Source organism: Apteryx rowi, unplaced genomic scaffold (genome assembly GCF_003343035.1).
Source record: "Apteryx rowi isolate R43461 unplaced genomic scaffold, aptRow1 scaffold_0, whole genome shotgun sequence".
NCBI lineage: Eukaryota > Metazoa > Chordata > Aves > Apterygiformes > Apterygidae > Apteryx > Apteryx rowi.
The window spans coordinates 5,812,307-5,835,781 of NW_020447195.1; the positions used below are offsets into that span (position 1 = coordinate 5,812,307).

Below are 23,475 nucleotides of genomic sequence, written 5' to 3' on the forward strand. Positions count from 1 at the left end.
CAGCGCCTCGGCCGCCGGGGCAAGCGCGGCCCGCGGACTCGGCGTCTTGCGCTGCCGGGCGCCGCCGCGCCGGGCACAGGGGCGGGAGTCCCGCCTGCGCGAGGCTTTGGGGGCCGCCGCTGCCCGCGGCCTTGCGGGGCTCAGGAGGCCTCTCCCGCTTTTGCAGGGCGAAGATGAGTCTGTTCGGATCAACCTCGGGCTTCGGTACCGGCGGTACCAGCATGTTTGGCAGCACAACGGCGGATAACCATAACCCGATGAAGGTAGGTGCATTCCCCGCCGTGAGAACCACCGTTCTCTCTGCTGTGTTTTAATGTGTTTTAACAGCCCTACGCCCTAACTCACCACCTAGAAGTGATAGGATCATAACGGCACAGTTTTTAGATGTGGCTAATTTCATTTCATCTTCTAATTTTTATAGGATATTGAAGTGACATCTCCACCTGATGACAGCATATCTTGTTTAGCTTTTAGTCCACCGACATTGCCTGGTAACTTTCTCATTGCAGGATCATGGGCAAATGATGTAAGTACTCTTGATCAGACCTACAGAAGGATCAAGTGGAAGTGTTGGTGCCTTAAACTGCAAAATGTGATCCTAAAAACTTGTGCCAGGATACCTGTAGGTTACCTGTAAATCTTTCGCTTTGCAGGATTGCAAAATTTGTTTTTTAGTGCCTAGGCGAAGTTTGACATGGCTGAGCTGCTTTTGCTGAGGAATTTGGTTATGATCTTCAGTTTAGTCATTCCTCTGCTGTGTTTCTTGAGCTCCAGCTCAGGAGACGTAGTCAATAGTTTTCCTATTAGATTTTTATTACTCCGACTTTTTTCTTTCTACCGGTCTGTTTTTTAGCTTCATTTTCTGAGAGGATTAGGCTAACACAGTTATGCATGTGATTTCCAGTGGACGAACCACGAAGGCACTGGTGAATCTTAGCTAATTTGACAGCGTAGTTTCAAAAGGATTAATGTCCACCAACCTTGTTGAAACTTCTGTTTGGATAGAAGCGTGAGATCCCAATCGATACAAACGGGGAGGGCAAGACTGGAATTTAAGCTCAACTGTTCTGTTTGGTCTGTTGGCTGGAGACCTGCACGTATACCACTGAGATGTGTACAGGAGGCAGCTTCTTCCTAGCTGACAGTTACAGATTCTGCAGGAGAGCACTGGGAGCTGTTACACGATCATAAAGTACTTTTTTAGGGAAAGCTGAAGTTGTTCTTGGGTTGAGGATATATGGCTCTCTGGATGAAGGGAACACAGAGGAAATAAGGTTTCATTAGTTTTGTAGAAAATGTTTGATATTTAGAATCATTTGATTCATTAGATTAAGTATGGTTAGGATCTTCAAGGACAGAAATCTCTTAAGTTTTTCTTATTAATATGTTAATATCTGTGTATGCATCTCCTGTTGCAGGTTCGCTGCTGGGAAGTTCAAGATAATGGACAGACAATTCCAAAGGCTCAGCAGATGCACACAGGGCCTGTACTGGATGGGTGCTGGAGTGATGTACGTTCTCATTTGAAAAGAAATTAAATAAACTCTTTTCATCCAAAAACCTAAACAAAACAGCATGTGGTTTCCAGTAACACCACAGTGCCAAATGTAGATGCATCCCATGATTATTTGATAGGCTTGTTATTGTAACTGTCTGCTAAGCAGGCCTTAATGGAATAGACTAACTTGGCCAGATAGGAAGGGTGAAAGTCTRTTTAAAAGAAAGAATATATTTAAAACTAGGTAAGAGCTAGTACAGTTTTCTCTTTTGGTTTTAAAGTAAGCTTAGAAAAGGCCTTGAACTGAGGACCTTGAATCTAAAACAATACTATATTTTAAGCTGAGTTTCCATGGTATGTTGTTTGTATTTTGCAATATATGATGTTTTTTTTCCTAAGATTTTGCCAAACCTATGAGATTCTGCAGAAACATGTTTACAGCAACAGTGTACATTCTCTGAAATTACCATTACCATGATTGACTAGCAAAATGTTTAAGGGCTGTTATCAGAACTAAATGTTTGCATAATATTTCAAAGTACAAGAAAAAAAGGGCAGTGGCAAAATTAACTACTATTTTTTTTTCTCTCTCCTTTTAAAAAATTTGCTAACTAAAATGAGTATTTTTCAGTGTATTTAACTAGCCCTTGTGTGTTTACTCCTTATTTTGGGGATAGAATTTGTGTTTGTTATTGGTAGATAGGTATAAGGAAACAGTAATGGGCAAGTATATAGAAATGTCTTTTTTTAGAAGTTTATGGTGGCATCACTTAAATGCACAACCATAATACACAATTGCAAAGAAATTATCATTTTCATATTTCTCCTTTTTCTTGCAGTCCATGTACAAAACTATCCCTTTTTTATTATCTTACTGTTAATATTACTAGAAAAGAACAAGACTTAACAGTTTCTAATGAATAGTACATGTTAATTAATCTCTTGGATTTTTAATTGTTTTTAGGATGGGAGTAAAGTGTTCACAGCTTCCTGTGATAAAACTGCCAAAATGTGGGATCTCAATAGTAATCAGGCTATTCAGATCGCACAGGTAAGCAAACCCCAAATGGTTTAGTGGGTTTTTTTTTTTTCTACTTTTATTAAAGGCTACTTTTATAAGCTGATTAAGGTAATGTTTAGTGCTTCCAAATTAGATGAAGTATTTGTAGGATGCCTTTTTTTACATTGTTAGCTATTGAAGTGCGCATATATGAGGAGAACTGCTGTCAAAGTGATTTGAATAGCCTATGCCACATTTTCATGCATCTTACCTGAGAGAGCTCTTTCCATCGCTGCGGTGAGCTCGCGAAATCATTCAGCTGCAGGCTGATTGCTGTCTGAGCCTACGCTGTTCTTCGTCTTTCTCCTTGTGTTGGGTACCTAGTCCCTCCTATTGCTTACCTCCTGCTTTCATTATAGATTGTTCTAGTCTTCCTTTTTCTACTTAAACTTTGTAGGGGAGAGAAAATTATAAGACATGGCTGAATTCACTTTTCAAGTATCAGCTTTCTGCTGCAGCAATAGCAGTCAGGAATTATAATTTACATTCTGATTTTAGAAGTGAATGTTCATAGAAAGTGGTTATGGTGACTAAAATGAGTTATCAGTTACACAGTTTAAGAAAAGAGTATTTTCACTGATTGCTTTTTCAAGCTTATTTGAGGTGAAAAAAACTCAGATTTTTAAATTTTAAAGTCTTGTTGGTTTAGTGGTTTAGTGCTGTAGCTATTCTCAGAAGGAGCATTTTTTCACCAATTAATATGGTTTGTTATTTCTTAGGAAGTCTTGATTTCTAGCATGATGAACAATATCTTTATAAACAAATAGAAAGCCCTGTTGTTTGTGGTTCATATTTCTGCTGTGGCCATTTCCTGTGTAGGGTGACTTGATAGTAATTCTTTGCTTCAGGAACCTTCCCCCCCCGCCATGGGTGTTTTTACAGTGCTGAACAGCACAATTAGGTCATGATCCACAACTTTTATTATTTTAGTCGCAGCAGTTAGGATGAATCCCTTTTTTGAATGCGTAAAAATACATTATATATACCCATTATTTTTATATATATATACATATAAACATATATACACACAAATATATATAAAACATATAAAAAATAAAGCATAAGCAAGAAATGTGTACTATTATTTTAGTAGCATGTGTTTGTCCTGTCTTCTCTTCAGCATGATGCTCCTGTTAAGACTATCCACTGGATTAAAGCACCAAATTATAGCTGTGTGATGACAGGAAGCTGGGATAAAACTTTGAAGGTATGATTTTTACTTGAACAAATGGGCACAAAGGGTGCTAATATCTGTGCTTAAAAATATTTATGTAACATGAAAATATTTCCTTAAATACACTAATACAAAAAACAGCTTAATGAAGTAGTCTGACATCAGGCATTGCAGTACTCAGACTCTAGACAAGAGTGAAACAACTTGGTAGTACTCACTTTTTCTTTACTAAAGTAACTTGTATGGCGTATCCTCCACTCCAAGCATAAGCTTGTTCTTTTTTTTTTGTCTCCATCAGTTCTGGGATACCCGTTCACCAACACCTATGATGACGTTGCAGCTCCCTGAAAGATGTTACTGTGCTGATGTGGTAAGCCAACAAAAATGGTAAACTAGTGTCAGCTGGGTGGGCTGGAGTATTAATAAACTTGACAGTCTTTGTTCGAAGCTTCTCTAGGTTAGCACTAGATACAGACTGTTAGTATTTGATCTCTGGGTGACCTTCACAGTAAAACATAAACTGATTTTCTTGATCAGGCTTCTAGAGAACAGGCGTTCGTATCATACAAAGCACCCTTAGCATCCCTTTTAATATCACAAAGACTGAATCAACGCTAGGGCTGAACTATGCTATTTCTGAATCAGAAGATGTGTCTACTGCTGAACTTTGTTCTCTCTCTTCTCCCCCTTTCCTCTCTTCCTCCCCCGCTCCCACAACCAGTCAAATTCCTATGATTTCTTGATGGATTTGTGTGCAATAATAAATAGAATCCTCTGTTGTGCTATTAACACAGCTTTCTCTCTTCCAACATATTTCACAACTTTATCCAGGTTCATCCTATGGCTGCTGTGGCCACTGCAGAAAGGGGTTTGATAGTTTATCAGTTAGAGAATCAACCTTCTGAATTTAGAAGAATAGAATCTCCTCTTAAACACCAGGTAAATGGTTATATTTATTGCAAGTGTGTTTATTATACAGACTGAAGTTTTGGACCTGTCGTTTTTTTAGTAAAAACAAATAATGTTTCAAAGACTGAGTTCTTTATCTTGGTATGGCACATGTGCCAGTTTGACTTTCATTATGGTGGTATATTAAAATAAAATCCCACTTCTTGCAACTCTGCCTGTATTTGCAGCCTATGATGAGACCACATGAATTGAAATGAGTTGCTTGGAATACCCTGAATTAACAAAAGAGCTTTGAGATTGCCTTCTTCCTTCCTCCTTTATCCTCCTTTTTTTAATTCTATGTACAAATCTATCGTACATGAAGTAAAAATAATTTCAGTGGCATTCCTTACAAAAATAGGAGATGACAGAATATTTAAATATTAACCAAGTATAATCATGATGCTGTTGTCATATTAAATAATTTTATTTTGTTGTATGCACAACATTAACATTGAGCTTTGTCGTATCCTGCAGACCTGTTGTATGCAGGGGCTTTGCGAGAGAAAGAGGAAGAGAGCCTGCTATCGAGCCTTATTTTAATTCTGGTTTTGTTTCTTCTGGTTGTTTGTAATTTTGCAAATGGTTGCAGTCTGCACGTATAATGACAATACTTATTCCAAGGAGGTGGGATTAATAATATTTCATTAGTATTTGGTATTCTAATGTATTGTTGAAGAGATGGAGATTTGAGAGATCTTCTAAGTTTAGATCATCTAGTATTCATAATATTCCTAGGTCTTTTCTTCTCTTGAGGTATTAAATATGTGTACTTTATTTTTTCTACTGAAGAAATCTCTACTGCTGATCTTCATAAGGATTTAAGAATGTAAATATTATGGCTGAAATTCTCAAGAGAATTTGACCTATCTCTCAACCTTGTTTGTGTTTCTGCTTTATTATGCATTTGAATATGTGGTGTTTCATGTCCCTATGCAAAACAACCAGCATTCAGAAAATCGCCCTCAAGCTTTTGTCTAAAATGCTCTTTATCTTTCTCAAACTTAGCATCGCTGTGTTGCTATTTTTAAAGACAAAGTGAACAAACCTACTGGATTTGCCCTTGGAAGTATTGAAGGAAGAGTAGCTATTCATTATATCAACCCTCCAAATCCGTGAGTATTAATTATTAAGATATTATTTATTTATTGCTCACTTTACAATGAAGAAAGTAAAAAGACTTCTTATTTTTCAGTGCAAAAGATAATTTCACTTTTAAATGTCATCGCTCCAATGGAACGAACACATCAGTACCTCAGGATATCTATGCTGTAAGTATTCAGCACGTATCCCTGGATCATTTGTACAGTGCAGTTAGAGGCTATATATGCTCTGTGTAGTCCTTTAATGTAAAATTTGCTGTGAATTGTTTGTTCTCTTTGACCTTTTATCCTGCCTAAAGTTATCATAGATTTGTGCTTAAAGAGCAGTCATATTCACACATTGAGAGGAAAGACAAATTTGCTTTTTTTTTTTTTTAAACAAACCCTGGATCAACTATTTATTAAATCCTCTTGGGGGGGGAAAATACTTACTATGTCTTTTTGTTCCATCGCACTTGTTAACTTTGTTCATATGGAACACATCCTTAATTTATTATTTAATGGGATTATGCCATTGAATTCCTAGCTATTACAAAAAAGGATGCTTGTTGCTTTGTTTTCGTTTCAAAATTGTATCTGTTAAAACATTAAAAAAAAAAAAAGAGAGAGAGAACCATCTCTAGTTAGTTGCAAAAAATCTTCCATATGTATTTTCTCTCTTGATATTCAGTGCATGTGTTGTGAGTGTTCCCATTGCCTGCATATACGTGGTGTTTTACATAGCATTTTGCATGATTTTGCAGGTAAATGGGATAGCATTTCATCCTGTCCATGGTACTCTTGCAACAGTAGGATCTGATGGTAGATTCAGCTTTTGGGATAAAGATGCACGAACAAAGCTAAAAACATCAGAACAACTTGACCAGCCAATATCTGCCTGTTGTTTCAACCATAATGGGAATATATTTGCATATGCTTCCAGTTATGATTGGTCAAAGGTAAGAAAGGTTTACACTTATATTCATACTGGCGGTTGACAACAAATAAGACTATCCTTTTCACATGAGGCTTTCAGTGTTCTTTATAAATACTAGGACAGTCTTCCTTATTTCATAGGCATGCCAGAAAACTTAGAGTGACTGTTTTAGACATCTGTCCAATGAAATGCAACACTGAAGTGTTACGTTCTTTGTTTGCTAGTTTCGGTTTGATAAGGTTGCTAAATAATGCTCTCTTGCAAATGTAGATAAGCAAAATGTAAATTACATGATTTAAAAATTGCTTCTGGTTGCTTGCACACATTCTGCTGTGGGGAGTGTCATGGGACAATATGGCAGGCAAACGGGTTCTCACACATCTCCTGGAAAAGTACATCTCTACTCCCCATGCAGATTCCTTTTTTAATTTTAAAAAAGTGGCTGTATTGAACCACTGTTTGAGTGCCATATACTAAATTTCTGTTATCATTCAGAGCAGCTTTCTGGTGGCATTTATTTATCTATTTTTTTCCAGAATTGACTCAAAAATAAATCATCTAGAGAAGATAGAATCACAACATAGTGTAGCATGTCGAGGATTGATTTTTCTTAGTACTGTAAAAAGGGACAGCAAGGTTGAAATGTAACTGATTTTAGTGGAATGGCAACTAGAGTTTTACTTTCCTGTTATAACTAGTGCTTTTAAATTTGAGGAGGATGTTACTTGTGGTTTTGACTGAAATTCATATAGAAATCACACAGATGAACTCCATTACATGCCAGAAAGAGATCAAAATCTAATTTACTACGTTGTATTGAGTGTTGTGAATGCTGACCAAAGTAAGATAACTTTGTTAAACGCTGGAACAGATGAATTCTTCTGTTCTAAATATGTCTCAAGTAGATTGCAATGATAGGTACGTACCAAACTATCTTTCAGATCGATAAATTGTAAACCGATATTAAGCAGTAAGTAGTAATTCCTTTCTAGAACCATTTCTGTAAAGTAAAGTTGGTAACTTTCAAGTTGTGCATTGGATTTTAACAGTTTTACCAGTGCTTACTTTCCTTGCTTTTGAAACTTTTGTACTGAATTGGTAATGTGTATGCAAATAGTGTCAATATGTCGAATAGTGTATTTGCATCTGCAGTTGAACAGAAGTATTTTTGCAACTGCGTTTAGAACTTCAGCCTCATTTTGAAAAAATCTGTTTCATTTAAAACATAGGAAATGGAAAGTGAAATTGGGGCAGGGGTTTTAAAGTTTAGGTTTCTTCTCTGCCTAGAATGACCTTTTTTAAACTCATAATTGAGCTCCTACGTTGCATATATAAAGTAGAGTTCAGAGATATTTGGTTATTTTTATGGAACATTTTCTGTAGCTTAAAAATGAATAAATACCATTTAAATCTTACTTTGTATGTACAGTTCTTATAATTACTTGTTATAGTAAGCTGTTTCTAATCCACTAATGTTGTCCAATAGTATCTGGTCTTAAAGACTTAAAGAGTAAACCTTAATAAACCAAACTAATGCAATATGCTTATTCTTATATTTTAAGATAATGTTATTTCCTCTTTGAACAGAGTAAATACAGATGATTTTTCTTTTTAAGGGTCATGAATTTTATAATCCGCAGAAGAAAAACTACATTTTTCTGCGGAATGCAGCAGAAGAGTTGAAGCCTAGGAATAAGAAGTAGTGAGTACGAGTCTGACTTGTGTTACTCTACTGTTTTTCTGCCATTCCTGCCCCTGCTCCACTGCTCTTCTGCCATTTGTGCCCTATTGCGCCACGGTTCRGTCAACTTTGGATCGCTAACATTTAGCAGGAACTGTATAAATTACATTAAATGTGTTCTGACTTGCTGGAGAACATCTTTCAAATTAAATATTCTGATGTGTATAAGAAAGAAAGGCTAATATTCACATGACTTACCACTGTTTGTTCCACAGCAATAATGTAATTGCAACAACATCTCTAAATCTGGGTTAAGTATTCCTGCTTAGAAGCGCAAGGATTTGTATCTATGGATTTATTTTACTAGTACTATGTTAAAAATGTTCATTATAATAGTTCTGGAGAAGTTGTATAAATACTGTATTTTTTGTAAGTACTTGAAGAATTGCAAATAATTCTTCTCAAAGGAGGCTTGATATTACTTATTATTCAGGGTTTTTTTCATTGGTTTCTAATTTTTAAGATAGAAGTATTGTCTACTGTATGCCAGGAAGAAATGCCTTGCAAATTGTTTTCCCTCATTTTCTAGATGAATTTGGTAGGTATGTAAGTGGCCAATAGCAGTGACAGAACTCAAGATGGAAAAGATGGACACTGTGCAAATTCCTCTTTCCTTCTTCCTTACACTCCAGCAATGCAGGTGAATTTTGAGCCACCACTACTCATGCTTATTCTAGTCCAAAGGAGAAACTGCCATTTGTGCCAAGTGGTATAGTGGTATAGTTCAGTAATGTGAGCAATCCGTTAAAGGTTTTGTTTTGATCACCACCAAACCAACATATGCAAAATATTTGTGGCCTAAACTGCTTTAAAACTGACATTTTTAAAGTTGGTTCTTTTAAATCTCTCTTACCATTTTTTGTCCCTTAACGGGTTTCGGAGTGAAAAATTTTCATTTTTGTATTAACTAGAAAATAGTGCTGGTGAGTTTCATCCTGATCAAAAATGCTGTGAAGCAAAGTTAAAACAATGTGGGTCTTTCTGACTTGAATCTACCACTGTTTACTTCTAACTAGCCCGTTGTATACATGCCAAAGTTTTCTTTTTAGAAGTGAATGCTTATTATTTCTGTTAACTATTACTTGTTTGATAATGACTAAATAAAAGGAGGGCAGCATGTATAAAAATACCTGTCATATTGTAAAAATTCTCTGTAAACTGTATGTTGTAACACTTATGATTATGGATTCATGCTACATTTCAAATAAAATTTTTACTAAATCCTTTTTTATATTCAGTAGTTCTATTTTAATAACATAGGCAAGGTGTTGCGCTTCACTTCTAAAAGCAGCTTCATGTCCTCTCACTGCAATTCAGATATGTTTTCTAGAAACAAAATACTTTTCCCCCAACTGCATAGGTTGGAAATCTAACTCGTTTTCCAGTTGCTGTTTCTTATGAATCATTCCTGTGGTTTTGCCTCAAAAAATTAAGAGGACTAGTGTTAAGAATAAAAGCCTTTTGTTTCATGAGAATGAATCAAGTTCCTTGCTATCTCAGCCGCCAAAAACCTGACAATTTGTCTTTAGTATGAATGAATCATACCTTCCTCAAAATCTCTAGCTTAATGGTCCCTTAACTTCAAACTCGTTTCTTTGCAGTGTTCATCAGTTCTTGCTTGGTGTATATTTGAGGAAAGTTCATGAAACATGCTGCTGATATTTGGAGATGCTCTTTGCTGGGTTTTGTTTCTCAAGATAGATTTCTTCCTGCTACTTCTGTATTTTATGTGGTTTTAGTTTTTACATTTACAGACTATTCATTTCCTTTAAGATAGGAAAGAGTTCCCAGCTGCTACAGCAATAGCTGGTCATTTGCTCAAACAGCTCTTTTGTTTTTGTTGAATGTCATTTTTTAAGATTGTGTGTGCTTGTTATGCCGTAATCTTTGGCTGTACGCGCATTTTTCCAGTCCTCCCAGTCAAATGAATACCAGCAAGCACCTAGCAGGCTCAAGGTTAAGTGTGTATAATCACTGATGGCAAAAAAAGAAAATTACAATCTCCTCTGTGCAGAACTCCCACTGGTGTAAACAGGGAAGAATGAACTGTATTGTCTCTCTTGCTTAAAAAAAATCTATTTCTTTGTTTAAATACTTAACAACATGGATAAAATGACAAGAAAATAGATTCACTCTGGTTCAGCAGATACCTTTCGACTGCATCCAGTGGAATTGCACCTACTTATGTGGGCACTGAGTTTGGCCAAAATATATTTTCATTATGGAGTCGGCACTGGTTAAGTCCCTTTTGTTGGTGGTAGAGTTTTATATTAATATATTGAGTACTTACTTGCCTGTAGAAACCAATTTCTTTTTATCTGTCAACGAGGGTTCAGAATTATTTAGTCATTGCATTAATTGTTCAGACTAATTTTAGAAGGGCATATTTTCCATTACATTGCTGTGCACATTAGATATGTTCAACTGGAAGGATAGAGTCAAACTTTGAACTGTTTTGTTTTCCATTACCCAAGTTATGAGAATGCATTGGCAATTTACTCTTCCCTGGAATTATTGTGAGGTTCTCATCTAAAGTATGCACAGCTGTATCCCTTCAAGCATCAAACAAGTAGTGAGTGCTTATTCATACGCAGTTCAGTGTTACACACCTTCTGGAAATGTGATGACTTGCTATGCTATGGCATGCACCTGTCCAAAAAACCTGAGTGAAGTAGAATGTTAGGTTCTAATGTGCACACAAAGCCAACCGTAGGAATGCCAGATTTATAAAGAAGCAAGTTATTTTCATTATTTTTTTTTTAAAGTTTGCTGTTCATGCTCATATTTTTATTGCAGAAAAATAATCCTTGGAATAAGGAGCAGCTCAGTTAAAGACAACCAATAAAGTAGTGACATTTTATAAAAATTTTCGCATGAGCTATCTTAACCTTCTTGTTGCTAGTCTCCCATGTCAGTTTATTAAAGTGTCAGTTAATAAAGTGTCAATAAATTGACAAAGTTTGTATGCCAAAGCCTTTCACCAGTGAAAACAAGATGTTTACACAATTGCAAGCAATCGAGGCAGTGTGTCTTAACTTACTATCTGTCAGCTGGAATGCAATAGCTGAATTGGTGAGTACTTTCCTAGTCTAGGAAAATAGGTCAGTTTGAGTCATTCTCATGTGAAATATGGGTTTGCGGTAGGGGTGGGGTTAGGTTGTTGTGGGAAATTTCAGTAAAACCACTGCCTGGTTCAATTTAGTTGTGATTAAGTGCTAGTTGTAGATGAGGTGTTTGGGCAGCTGTGCGTTATAAGGAATCATGTCAAACCAGTCTCAAAAGGTCTATCTGGCCTTTGAAATGATAGAAGCCATTTATTTCTCGTGTTTGCTCTTCTGCTGTTGCTGTTACTCATAGAGATGGACCAGGACTGAGTGCAAAAAGAAATGTTAAGGTGCTACGTTTTTATATCCCTAAAGTCACTAGCTAAGTGTGACGTACGGTTTGGGGTAATGCTAATTTGCCTTTCATCTTCCTCCAAAACTTTCAGCTCCCTGATTTTGAAACACCAGTTTTCTACACTTTATAACCATGTTTCACTATTGTCATCTGTAGACAGGAAAGGAAAAGGATAAGGTGTTTTCACAGCCACCACTGCGGAGACTTGGCTAAGCATTAAGGGAAATTTTGCCTCGGAGATCTGGCAYTATTTGAAAGAGGTGATCGTTACTGCAAAGATAATCTTGGCTAGAAATGACTGATGTTTTGCATTGTGCTTCATGTAGCAAATTAACAAGTACTGTATAATATTCAGATACTCTCAGAACTAGCTTGAAATCTCTGATTAATTAAAATGGTTTTACATGTTACTAGTCTCTCGCTTCCTCATCTAATTGAAGGATTCCTCTTGAGTTAGTGTGTGAGTTTCACTGGATGCTGGGATGCAAGTGCATGCTTGAACTCAGCAGCTATTTTCCTGAATTTAAGCCTTCTACTGTATATTCTGAATTCATGACTGACAACACACAGTCAGGTGAAGGAAACAACTTCTTTTTTTTTTCTTAAAATGTACTGCTTTCAGGTTATTCCTATAACAATATACATTGTTAATGCTTCCTGTTGATACATTTGTTAGTATGGGAGTTTTTTGATATAGCTATAGCTGTGGGAACCAAGTGATTCATCTGTTAATAAGGGCATAAATGTCACTTTTATTCAAGGTGTACTTCCGCAAAAGGTATGAACTATAGATCTTTTCCACGTGCATACTTATTTCAAAGGGAATCACTGTTTTTTAAGGAGCTTCACTGTATAATGTTTACCCTAGCTTGTTCAGCCTACAGACCAGGTGAGAACCGTAACCTCACCACCGGTGCTGCCACACAAAATATGAATGGAATAAATTGGAATAAAAACGAGCTCTTACTAAGAACGTTGGTTGCAATGATGCTCTAAATGTTTAGTGTAAACCTGCTGCTGTAAATCTCTCTTGAAGCCAGGAGGTGGCAGCATTGATGGCTTCTTTGAAAGCTTTCGCTGCAGCCGTGCAGCGAAAACAAGCTCGGCTCCATTAAAGATCTCTGTGAAGTAGGCAGTGCAATGCCTACGTACTGCACTTATGCTACAATAAATGATATGGCACGTCTTAATCAGCTGTTGCCCTTTTATTAGTTTAAACGCTTTTAAAATCACAGAAAAAAGCTTCAGCATTATTTGTTGTATTAAGCTGTCATAAAATACAGTATACAAGAAGATACATGCAAGAAGGAAACATTTTTTTAATCCAAGTTTTGCAGGAATGTACATGATAGCTATCAGCATATAAACCAGCACCTTTTTAGAGCTATGAGATGCTCTTACAGCTGCCCAGAGAGATATCTGTATGAACGCCTTAGTTTTGCRGACCTATGTACTATTAAAGGTGTTGTGCACATGGTAGTATGACCTTTTGGGGGACCAGAAGTTTAAGGAGTTCAGAATTAGTCAGGGCTGGAGTTGAGTGAGTCACTGTATGAGCTGGATTATCAGCTAGCAGCATTCTTATTGGTTTAGCTTTCAAAGCCAAATCTTTTTAACTTAAACTGCTTTGCTTTGGTTGTCTTTTCCCTAGTTTTCATACTTCCAACATAAAAAGAGACTGTAGGTTTAAAACTAGCAGGAAACTTAGCAGCCATTTTAAGTGTGGAAACTGCTACTGTTCTTCCCTTTCCAGGTCAGAATAAATGCCATCAGCTGGCCAGTTGTACTGGTTTCAGCAGACAGATGCTTCGGCCTTCATCGTGTGATATCTTCCCTGTGCAGGTGGAACAGGCTATGTAGAACCTACAACAGGTTGAAGACCCTTCAGGAAACACACTCATGAGAACGTGCCACTGGAGCAGTGCACTGTGGCATATCGCAGCTATAAGTCTCATGGATTAAAGTGACAGCAGTCTGTCTGCACTGCCACAGGTGCGTCCTGCTTGACAAGAGAGCAGAAGCTAGCACAGTGTAGGATCGGAATCAGGCTTCCAGATACCTGTTTCAGCTTGATCGGACTAGTTCCTCAAATGCAAAGCACAACTCCATGTATTTGTACAATTTACTCACTTCTGAAATAGGAATAGTGCTACATAAGGTAAAAGACATTACTAGTGTTTAGGACTTATCGTAAAGCAATATGAGATTCAGGCAATATCACAAAGGGGGCCATGTGCCCCTGGAACACTTTCACGGTGATAGAGTAATTTCAAATGTTTGTGCTCCATCAGTTCTGCAAATGCTTTTTGTTACAGTACATAAAAGATACAATATCCGTCAACATTAGCTTTGTAAAGAAAGAGGTTTTCTTCTGTTGACTAATTATCCAGTGAATATATTCAGCTTGAAGAGACACTTTAATAATTTAGCAGGCATGTGCTAGGTAATATAGGAGCTTTTGTCTTACTAGCGGCATAGATCTTGAATCAGGTGTAACCCAATCTCTGGCTTTATGTATTCAAGGAAGTGTTTCATATAGCTCCTGTATCAAGTGCCACTGAAGAGCAGTCCTAGATAAAAGATTAAGGTAATGCTCTAACTCTGCATAGGGAAAGTTTACCCTTTACTGTCCAGTATATCTTTGTAAGCAGTAACTGCTTCATAAGGTGTGGTACATGTATGTTAGGATCCAATTATGAGTTTGTTGTAATAATAGATACTGAAAACCGTCTGTTAAATATTTGGGTAGGTTAAGTCTCTCTCACCTTCCTACTTTTAACTTTATGTGGTATTATTAAGGGCATTGCAGTTTGATGCTGAATGCTTTCAGTCTTTAATGTTTTTAAATGCAAATCATTAGTAAAGCTTTGGTTAGCTGGACCAGATGAGGAGAATGATAATGTTCAGTTACTGGGAACACTGTGTAAGCAAAACTCAAGCAACAGACAGGTTTTCTTCAAACCTTAGGAATACCCCCAAGGTATTTAATCACTGTTAATGCCCTCTTCCTGAAGAAGTATAAGCTCAAATGGTCTTTTCTGAGCCACTGTCAGCTGGTTCAAGCCATTCCTCTCTGCTAGCCTACCAAACAGCTAAACTGCAGCAAAGGGAAATGCATTTTGTTTAGAATAGGCCATAATTATTGTACTCGGTGAAGTGCAGACAGAATACAGTAGCTCAAATTGGAACCTGCTATAGAAGACTGTTTATTCTCATATGACTAAAACCAGAATTAAAATATAATCTTTTTTTTCTTTGGAGGGACAGCTGTCTACCACGTTCCTGCTGCACCTAAGAGTGGGATTTGTATGGACTCAAAAGGACAGATATCACTTACTTACAGGTAACTGCTTTTTCCAGGCTTCTGACTCTTTTGGAGGTCTCCTACTATTTAAGGTTTGTTCGTGGTCAAGACTAGCAGAGTTACAGACTGTAATTAGTTGTTTATGAATTAATGATTAATTTATGGAACAATACCTATATATTTGTAAAGAACAACTCTTGTTGAAAGTTGTCAGACTTCAAACTATGTAGCGTTTCAGAAATACATTCACTGGATTGCAACAGCTCCTCACAAAAACCCAGAAAAATGGGAGAAGTCTGTTGAAAGGGAACAGCTTAGCAAAGCTTTTTCATTGAACTTTTCTACCGTCAAGCTTTTGTTGAACCACAGGGCTGTGTGATGCAGTCTGAGTCATTCCCTAATGCTGACCTATGTCTTTCGCCACAATGGCTCATGTCATCCAGTTTATCACCTGAGCACCTTTCTTTGGTGGTCCTGCCAGCAGCAGTGAGGCAATTAAAGAGAAGGTGCTACATTGAACTATATTGAACTATTCTGAACATGGCTTGGCCCGGGGAAAAGTTCTGCAATGATTACTTTCCTATCCTGGAGTCGTCTGAGAACCTGCTCACTACTATATTGTGCTTACTAGGCCTCCTTAGCTTCCTGGACAGTGCTGTCAAAGCTGCCCCTTCTGGTAAGGAAACAGTAGAGCTGGGTTTTCTTCTTACAGGCTGATGATAATTTCGTTTGAGGTAGGACTGGCCTCAGTACCTCAGGCTGGCAAAAAGGGACGCCATACTCCAGGCAGGGGAATGAAGTTCCTGATTCAGTACCAACCCATACAGTTCATTCATGAGCTAGAATTTACTTCAAAAATACAGATTAACTGATCTATGAATCTTTGTCTCCCTGTATGTAATATATACCGTCCTTATCATCTTATGCCCTTCTCTATGTGCTTATTCACTAATTTAAAACATGATGCATTAAGTGGTTAATGTGATTTAGCAGGAAATGGCCTCCATATATTTCAGTTCTGATATCACTGTCCCCCTTGCAATGCTGGGCACTGTGTTGCTGCTAATTACCTGTTGAGCTATTGATGGCTTTTCCCCATCAGCAGCAACTGCAATGCTTCAGCCGATTAGATGCGGGTGTTGTAGTATTAGGAACTGTGCGGCATCCACCAAGTGAGCTTTGACCCTCTGCAGTCTGTGCCAGTTCTGCCCTTCAGTGGCTGTGTGATGAGCAAGTTTTTGAAAAGGGCACACTCCAGGCCTTTTAAGACTGTGGCAATTTCTATAGAAATTGGGGTCATTTTGCCCAAATTCCAGTCCAGGTAATGGTTTTTCTTTTCTAAATTCCTCTCCAAGCTCCATGGACATAGTGGAACTTTGTATGGAATTTCAATACATTGTTTTAGTGTCTGCACAGTTCTCTGGTGTTCATATTCCATGTAGAGCCACAAGTCTGCAATGAAACTTTGCTGACTTGCATTTGAAAAGAGAAGACATGATAAGGAGATAGCTCTAAGAGATTCACTTGGTGAATGTCAACAACCTAAATAAGCTAAGGAGCCATCTTCTACAAGTTCTGGGTCCAGAACTTGTGTCAGCAATGATTTTCCTCTGCCAACAGTCTGCCAGATGAGTCCTGAACACCAGCTTGGACCACAGTTTAGCAAGGCTTGCCACTAGCTCAGCAAGCCAAATTTGACTTTTCTGTTTCTCAACTGGCCACCTCCCAGCAAAGAATACTGAATGGGCCACTTTCCCTTTCTTGCCATCTTACACCATTTTGGCCAAGAATACGTTATCAAAACAGATGCTTTATGGCCACACCTGTCAGGGTCCCAACCATGGTCTCAATGCACAGGGAATCTGTTGCATGCATGCTCAGTGCAAGAGCATTTGGAAGAGAAAGCACCAAGCTACTGTCTTGCAGCTGAGTCCAGACTGTGAGAAACTGGTAGGCAATGGTGCTGGTACCAGCGTGACCTGCGGGGAGTCCTATTGCCACAGTTCATCTCTTCTGGTAAATGGGTCTGAAGGAGGCACTGACAGTGGCAGCACCCAGCAGTAGCAGTTTTAAGTGGTTTATCATCCAGTGGATTTTGATTCCTAGCATTGGTGATTCTGGGAAGTGCAGGACCACCAGAAAAGGGGGAAAGACGTGGCACACTCTGGACACATGCCATCAGTAAAGAACAAAGCACAACGTTCCTGATTTATAGCAGTTCCCCTTACTGGTAGTTGGGGGTGTGTGAGGGATGTGATGGCACAGCCTCTTAGTTCAGGGCCATTATTTCTCCTGTGCCTCTATTTCAGTCCAGCCCTACATCCAAGGCTTGCATTGCAGTTTTGTCTTCCTGGGTCAGGTTCCCCCAAGCAGTTATGAGCTCTGTGATTTCTCCCCTTACCAGATATTTTTACGTTTAGGGAATCTTGTTGTCCGTTACTATGATTCCATTTGTCCTTCATCTTGGCACAGATGCACAACTTCTTGTCCTCCAATTTGATGTCCCTGTGCAAGATGAATGGTTTGGAGACTAGAACTAATCTTTTAATGACATTTCCTGTCACTGTTCCATTTCTAAAATGTATGTGTGAGCCAGCAGAGCGAGAGTCAGACATCCTATTTGTAGGCACTTGCACCTCTCAGTCCCAAAGTTACCTTTTCAATATCCATGTGGCATCCTGTTATGTTCTTTTACCGCAAATTACTTATATCATTAAAACCGGTCATTCTGTGTCTGCTAGAGCTAATGGTCTGGTTCCCTCTGCACTTGTGTCCTGTGGCTGATTAAAGAGGAGGTGACCTGAGACTTCAAAACTGAAGTTTTTCCATGGCTGGGTCATTATTGCAGGTGTTTATTCTTTTGGATTTTCTGTTGTTTTGCAATGTAAGTACTCATACTATAGCTGTTCTTAGAGTCAGGCTTCCTGTTTCTCTCTCCAGGGGCTTATTTTTATGAAACTTATAGGAATTTAAATACCTTTGAAACTGCAACCTGAAGTCAAATTTGGACAAAATATATAACCTAATTCAAAAGTTATCAGGACACATAAAAACAAGCAATTGTGATCATAAAGACCTTGCATGCATAGGGAAACCAAGCTAACAAGAAGCATGGAAGTAAGATAATCATCTTCCTCCCACTCACACTCTACTGTGAAACTTGGCATTTGAAGTTTTTGCATGAATAATGTCTTTTGTCCTTCATTTTGAGTCTTGATTATATCCAATGCTTCGGTGTTGGCAGGCAGAGACTATCCTGAGGTGAAAATGGGTTATTGTGCTTTCATGACCTGCAGTGGTCATTCTGTAGATCACATGGTAATACCAGCTCTAAAGGATCTCCAAGCAGAGTAAAGAGAATCTCAGACCAGCTTCTTACTCATCTTTGTCAATATGCAATAGAGAACCTGTATTTACAGGAGGAAGAGGCTGTTGTTGGCATGTATTATCTACCTCCTGTTGACAACCAGCTTTTCATAAAGCATGGATAGCCACTGAGGCAGAAAGCTTTTCGGACAGGATCAGGATCATCTTTGTTTTGTGTCAGTTCAAATCTGATCCAAACGAATGGGATTTGGATCCGTGACCAGTGCTCTTATATCCCCTCACCATATAGAAAATGATGGTTGGTTGTGATTGACATCAGTGGGGCCCTGCCTAACAGAGTGCCATGAATAGAGAGGCCATAGGTTGACCACAAAGCTTAAAGATTGTGTGCTTCTGACAATGAATGTTCTCTAGCAGGCATAAGATGTCGATGTAACTCGTGTAGCCGAAAAAGGAAATAGAGCTTACTCAGCATTGCCAGTTCTGAAATATCTCAGAAGAGGAAATAATCCTATTGGAAGATTCCTACTAAAGCAAAAGCCTATTCAAAGAGCAGTCCTGATTAGGAACATCCTCTACTCAAGTATTTTGCTAAAAGTGGCTGAAAAAAGAAGGATTTTTATTTTTTAATTCTTGTTACAGCAGCAGCTCTGAGTTAAGCCATGGTCATGGTGTGTTCAGGGCATCAAAGCAGAAAATCTGAGACAAAGGGCCCGGATGCAGAATTTCCTGCTCTAACCTAAACCAAATGCCACTGAATGCAGCTTCCCTCAAGATCTCCCAGCTATGCTACTGTTTGCAGCCTAGCTGGTGGCCAGCATCCAGGCTGAGCATTAGTAAAACTAACAAACCAAACAGTTCCCACAGTAAGTCCCTTGCTCTTCAGCTAACTTACTTAACAGCAAAGCATCCACAAGGGACGTTTCTTCCACTGTTGTTGCAATAATCAGTGAGTGGATATCCATGACAAAACCCAAGGGCACTGCCCTCCAGCAGTGAAGTCTTGGCTGAACAGCAGCAGAAATTGAAAGAGGTCAGAGCTCCACAGTAGCCCTGACCTGCTTTAAAAATAAAGCCCATCAATTTCATACGAAATCAGGGAAGTTCTTCAATGCCTTTCAAATCAGACCTGTGATGTTGCAACACAGTTGTCTCAAAGACACCAAGGGAAGAAGGAGAAATGCTCAGAAGAGCCTACAAGGACAGCACCACAGAGCTTCACCCACATTCATTCTACTCTTCCCTGCCAAGGGTGGGACAAGAACAGCAAAGACTTTATGGCTTTACAGAGTGTGAGGAACAAGGCTAGATTTTCCCCTGTAGTGAATTTGCTAGTCTTTACCATTCTCTCTGTCCTATTCTCGTGCTCCCAAAGGTAGAACTGCCATAATTTGTTTTCTTCTCTTTAGACAGGGACCGTTTCTATGTGGCTTTGTACCTGCTTGGGTTGGTCCTGTAGTGCCTTCTCTAAGATTTTCGACAGATTCCAGGACACTTGGTTTGGTAAGCTGCAACTGCTGGATCTCAGCTCCTGGATAATGCAGCTGAAGTCCACCAGAAGGAGCTTTTGTGTATCAGTTTTACATAAGCCTCAAGGAATACATTAACATATAAGTAAAAAGCCAGTGAGTTCTCTTTACTATGTTGAATTTCCCTCAAGTTATCTTCCTAATCTGTATTGGAATAGGGTGCTCTGGATTTGCAATACAAATCACATACATTAAGAATATGGACAGCTGTTCACCCATTAAGGATGTCATTTTTCCCAGCCTCAACTTTCTGCATCTCATCGTTTTCCCTGTTTTCTGCTCAGTTCACCTCCTCATTGACTGACCAGTGTAGTTTCATTTCTTCATAACTACAAAGAAGTAAATACAGTTGCACAATAGCATGTATCAGATCTACGTTCCCATCTTCCACCCCTTTTTGTTTGCAGTTTTCTCTTATCTTTGTGCTGAGAATTGTCCGGCATTTCCCAGGGCAGCTTCTTAGTCAGAAACATGTCTTTCTCTACAGGAGGTCTCTTTGACTAGAGAAACTTGAAACACTTTTCTCAGGTAATCTTCTCATCATAGTAAAAGCACGGGAAGGTGTCAGCAAATTAGCTCTGCTAAGATCCTGCACTTTTGATGGGATGGTTGGATTTAATCTGTTGGTGTTTGGAAAGGTTGACTGCTGGGCCCAATTTTTTTTTTTTTTTTAACCTTTTTCACCCTCATTCTTAACTCGCATAAAGTTACCCTTAGCCACTTTCTCTTCTTTTCTCCTCTGTGTTTGTGGTAACCGGTCATTAGAGCCTGYGCTTATAATAGCTGTACCACAGGACAGGAGATTTCATTTCCCATCTCGCTTTCCAGGGTGTGGCAAAACTAGCGCACACTCCACCCAGCCATGGCAGCGGTGCTGTGGGATTTGAAGCGTTCACCAAGTTGAAGTTTAACCCCAGGTTTGTTGTTGTTGTTGTTTTTTTTGTTCTGCTCTATCTCTAAAAGAGCTTCCATGCTTGCCTATGGGAAAGAGGAGGAACTGGGATTCCTCCTTGGAGAGAGATGGGGCTGATTTTTGAAGAGGAAAAATGTATGTTATGTTTTTCTTCCCCTGACCTATGCAAACATTGAGAGCTGAGATACTTCTAGTAGCATTTGAGAACTATGTGAACCTTCCTTTCTTGCAGAGGAGCACGAGTCTATTGGGATGATTTGAATCTTTGCCATCATTTGGAGCAGAATGAAGCTCTGTAAAAGGATAGTAACTGAAAGCCAACTGGATTGTAATTAGCTCGGGCATTGCAGGAAGCAGCTGATGCATAGTTTGTGTTGGAAGTAAGGCAGACAGAAGGATTATGACTCAATGGTAAAGAGGCCCTGGCCTGGTGGCCGTATTCTGACCCAAGGGTGTTTTCTAGGCTTGCTGCAGTGATGGGCCCGGGATAGCTGGTGGTTGCACATACACACATCACTACAGAAAGCACAAAGGCTCTAGAGATTCACACGTAACTTCTCCTTTGTCAGAAGGTGCTAATTTTGCAGTGATGCTGGCATACTGCTGCCCCAGCAGTAGGAAGGCTAGCTCCATCTTCCTTCCATAGTAATCGGTGCAAACGTGCCCTAGTCTTAAAGCATGGTGCTTTGGGAATGAGAAGCTTCATCATTTTCCTTGGCTTTTTTCTTTTTCATGAAGTATAGGGTGCTTAGAGCTATAGAAGCAGTGCAAGAAAAATATTAATGAATAACCATGCAGCGCAGACATTAATGCATTCCTTTCCCTTGAAACAACTGGCTTTTCTCTGTGGGCTTCATAAAAGAAAAATGTCTGCAGAGTCTGAATCTGTTGTTTAGAAGCCAAAATAGATCGAGATTTAGAAACTTTGCTGGCCTATATTGCTGAAATGTTACCACTGCATTTATCATGTGGCAAAAAAAATCTTTTTTCTCTATCTCTCTGCCAAATGATAACCCTGTAATGGCAAGATAAACTTAAGGCAAGGGGTAGTTCTTGAGGTTCTTCTGGCTTATGAATCTCTGGGTTATGGAGAATGTGAAAGAAAAGTGATTTCAATCACTSCCCACTCGGGGCTCTACAGACGTTGGGGAGGAGAAATTAAAATGTTGCATTATCTCATCTTTTGGGATCAGATATCGAGAAATTTTTCACAAGTTGTTATACTAAAATGTGTTGGTCATTAAGCCACTGTTGCTCACAAATTTCCACTAATGCGCAATGTTTTGTAGTTTTATGGCCTTTGACTCTTCTATTTGCTACTAGGAAACAGACAAATAGCTACATATTTCCCAGTAATTTAGAAGTCCTGATAAGYACTAGTTCAACTGGCAAGTGTTCTGCAAGGGTGAACTCTGAGGCACTGAGTAGCTTGTCAGCTTTTGTTTTCCTGCAATTATGAGCAGAGAAATACATGAGCTGGAATATGGTGGCTTTACTCCTAGATTTGAGTCACAGCTTTTCCAGGTCAGGGCTGAAAACTGCGGGTCAGGTCAAAGGCAGTGGCACTTCACAGCCTCCCTTATATGAACTGCCCACCGTTAAAGGGAACAAAATGCAAGAGGGGGACAAGGGAGAGGAATCCCAGTGCTGGCCACCAGTGCGAAAGGGAACACATACATGATTTAACAGCCCAGATAAGCCCCTCAGAGGCAGGCTGCGCAAACATCCTCCCATGGATACAGATGAAATGCAGGAGTTTAGGAACCTGCTGAGCAAAGGTCCTTTTGGACCTCTCATTACTCAGTGTTTAAACCCCTGGCTATTGCTCATCACTGACTTGGTTAAAGACTATACCTTCCTCCTGCCTTGGCTTCTTCATGCACCTTTGCGGTCCAGCRTGCCACAAAGGTTGGCAAACCGCTTGATGACTTTGTCATTGTGTCCGAATACTTGCAGTTGAGATGATTATGCAATTGGAAAGAAGGAAGGGGGGTGAAGCAAAGCCCTCTTCTGAGGCGGTTTCCTTTGGCGGGCTCTGGCAGGAGGAGTCCCCTCACCCCCCTCCCTGTGCCTGCAGGCTTTGCCGACGCTGCTCGGGAGCCGTCGGGACTTGTAGTCCGGGCCAAGCTGGGGCTGCCTGGGGGCCTGGCCAGAGGGCAGCCTGTCTCCCCTGGGGTCTGCAGGGCCCAACGGGGGTTAGCTGTGGGCCAGGGGGTCCCAGTGCCTGCAGGGGAAGGGGGTCCCAGTGCCCGGAGGGGCAGGGTGCCCTGCCTGCGGGGCCAGGGCCCCCGGTGCCTGCAGGGGCAGGGGGTCCCAGTGCCCGGAGGGGCAGGGTGCCCTGCCTGTGGGGCCAGGGCTCCTGGTGCCTGCAAGGGAAGGGGGTCCCAGTGCCTGCAGGGAAAGGGGTCCCAGTGCCCGCAGGGGCAGGATCCCCCGTGCCCGCAGGGGCAGGATCCCCCGTGCTTGCAGGGAAAGGGGTCCCCAGTGCCCGGGAGGGGCAGGATCCCCAGTGCCTGGCGGGGCAGGGGGTCCCAGTGCCCGCAGGAGCAGGATCCCCAGTGCC

General features: G+C 39.8%; 1 protein-coding gene across 6 annotated transcripts; it reads left to right on the plus strand.

The window, feature by feature from the left end:
* The first annotated feature begins 123 nt into the window (after positions 1-123).
* On the plus strand, positions 124-21,357 carry RAE1 (ribonucleic acid export 1). 6 transcript variants are annotated; one of them, XR_003256743.1, is made up of 15 exons: positions 131-263; positions 422-526; positions 1,419-1,511; positions 2,463-2,549; positions 3,652-3,765; positions 4,031-4,102; positions 4,564-4,671; positions 5,689-5,795; positions 5,876-5,951; positions 6,527-6,721; positions 8,316-8,401; positions 13,593-15,182; positions 19,880-19,973; positions 20,828-20,916; positions 21,145-21,357. XR_003256743.1 is itself a non-coding variant. In XM_026086090.1 (12 exons), coding segments are annotated over exons 1-12 (1,134 nt in total). In that variant the 5' UTR covers positions 132-173; the 3' UTR covers positions 8,971-9,673. The 6 variants fall into 6 exon arrangements, 3 of the variants coding, with proteins under 3 accessions (XP_025942069.1, XP_025941875.1, XP_025941794.1); XR_003256722.1 differs by having other exon boundaries at positions 13,593-13,831; positions 15,107-15,182; positions 19,880-20,916; XR_003256704.1 differs by having other exon boundaries at positions 19,880-20,916.
* The last annotated feature ends 2,118 nt before the right edge of the window (positions 21,358-23,475 follow it).

Bases quoted from the DNA above. Each gene is read 5' to 3' on its own strand.
- RAE1 (XM_026086090.1), top strand. From the start codon at position 174: ATGAGTCTGTTCGGATCAACCTCGGGCTTCGGTACCGGCGGTACCAGC. The intron at 527-1,418 runs GTAAGTACTCTT...CTCCTGTTGCAG, and splicing joins CAGGATCATGGGCAAATGAT to GTTCGCTGCTGGGAAGTTCA. The intron at 6,722-8,315 runs GTAAGAAAGGTT...TTTCTTTTTAAG, and splicing joins CCAGTTATGATTGGTCAAAG to GGTCATGAATTTTATAATCC.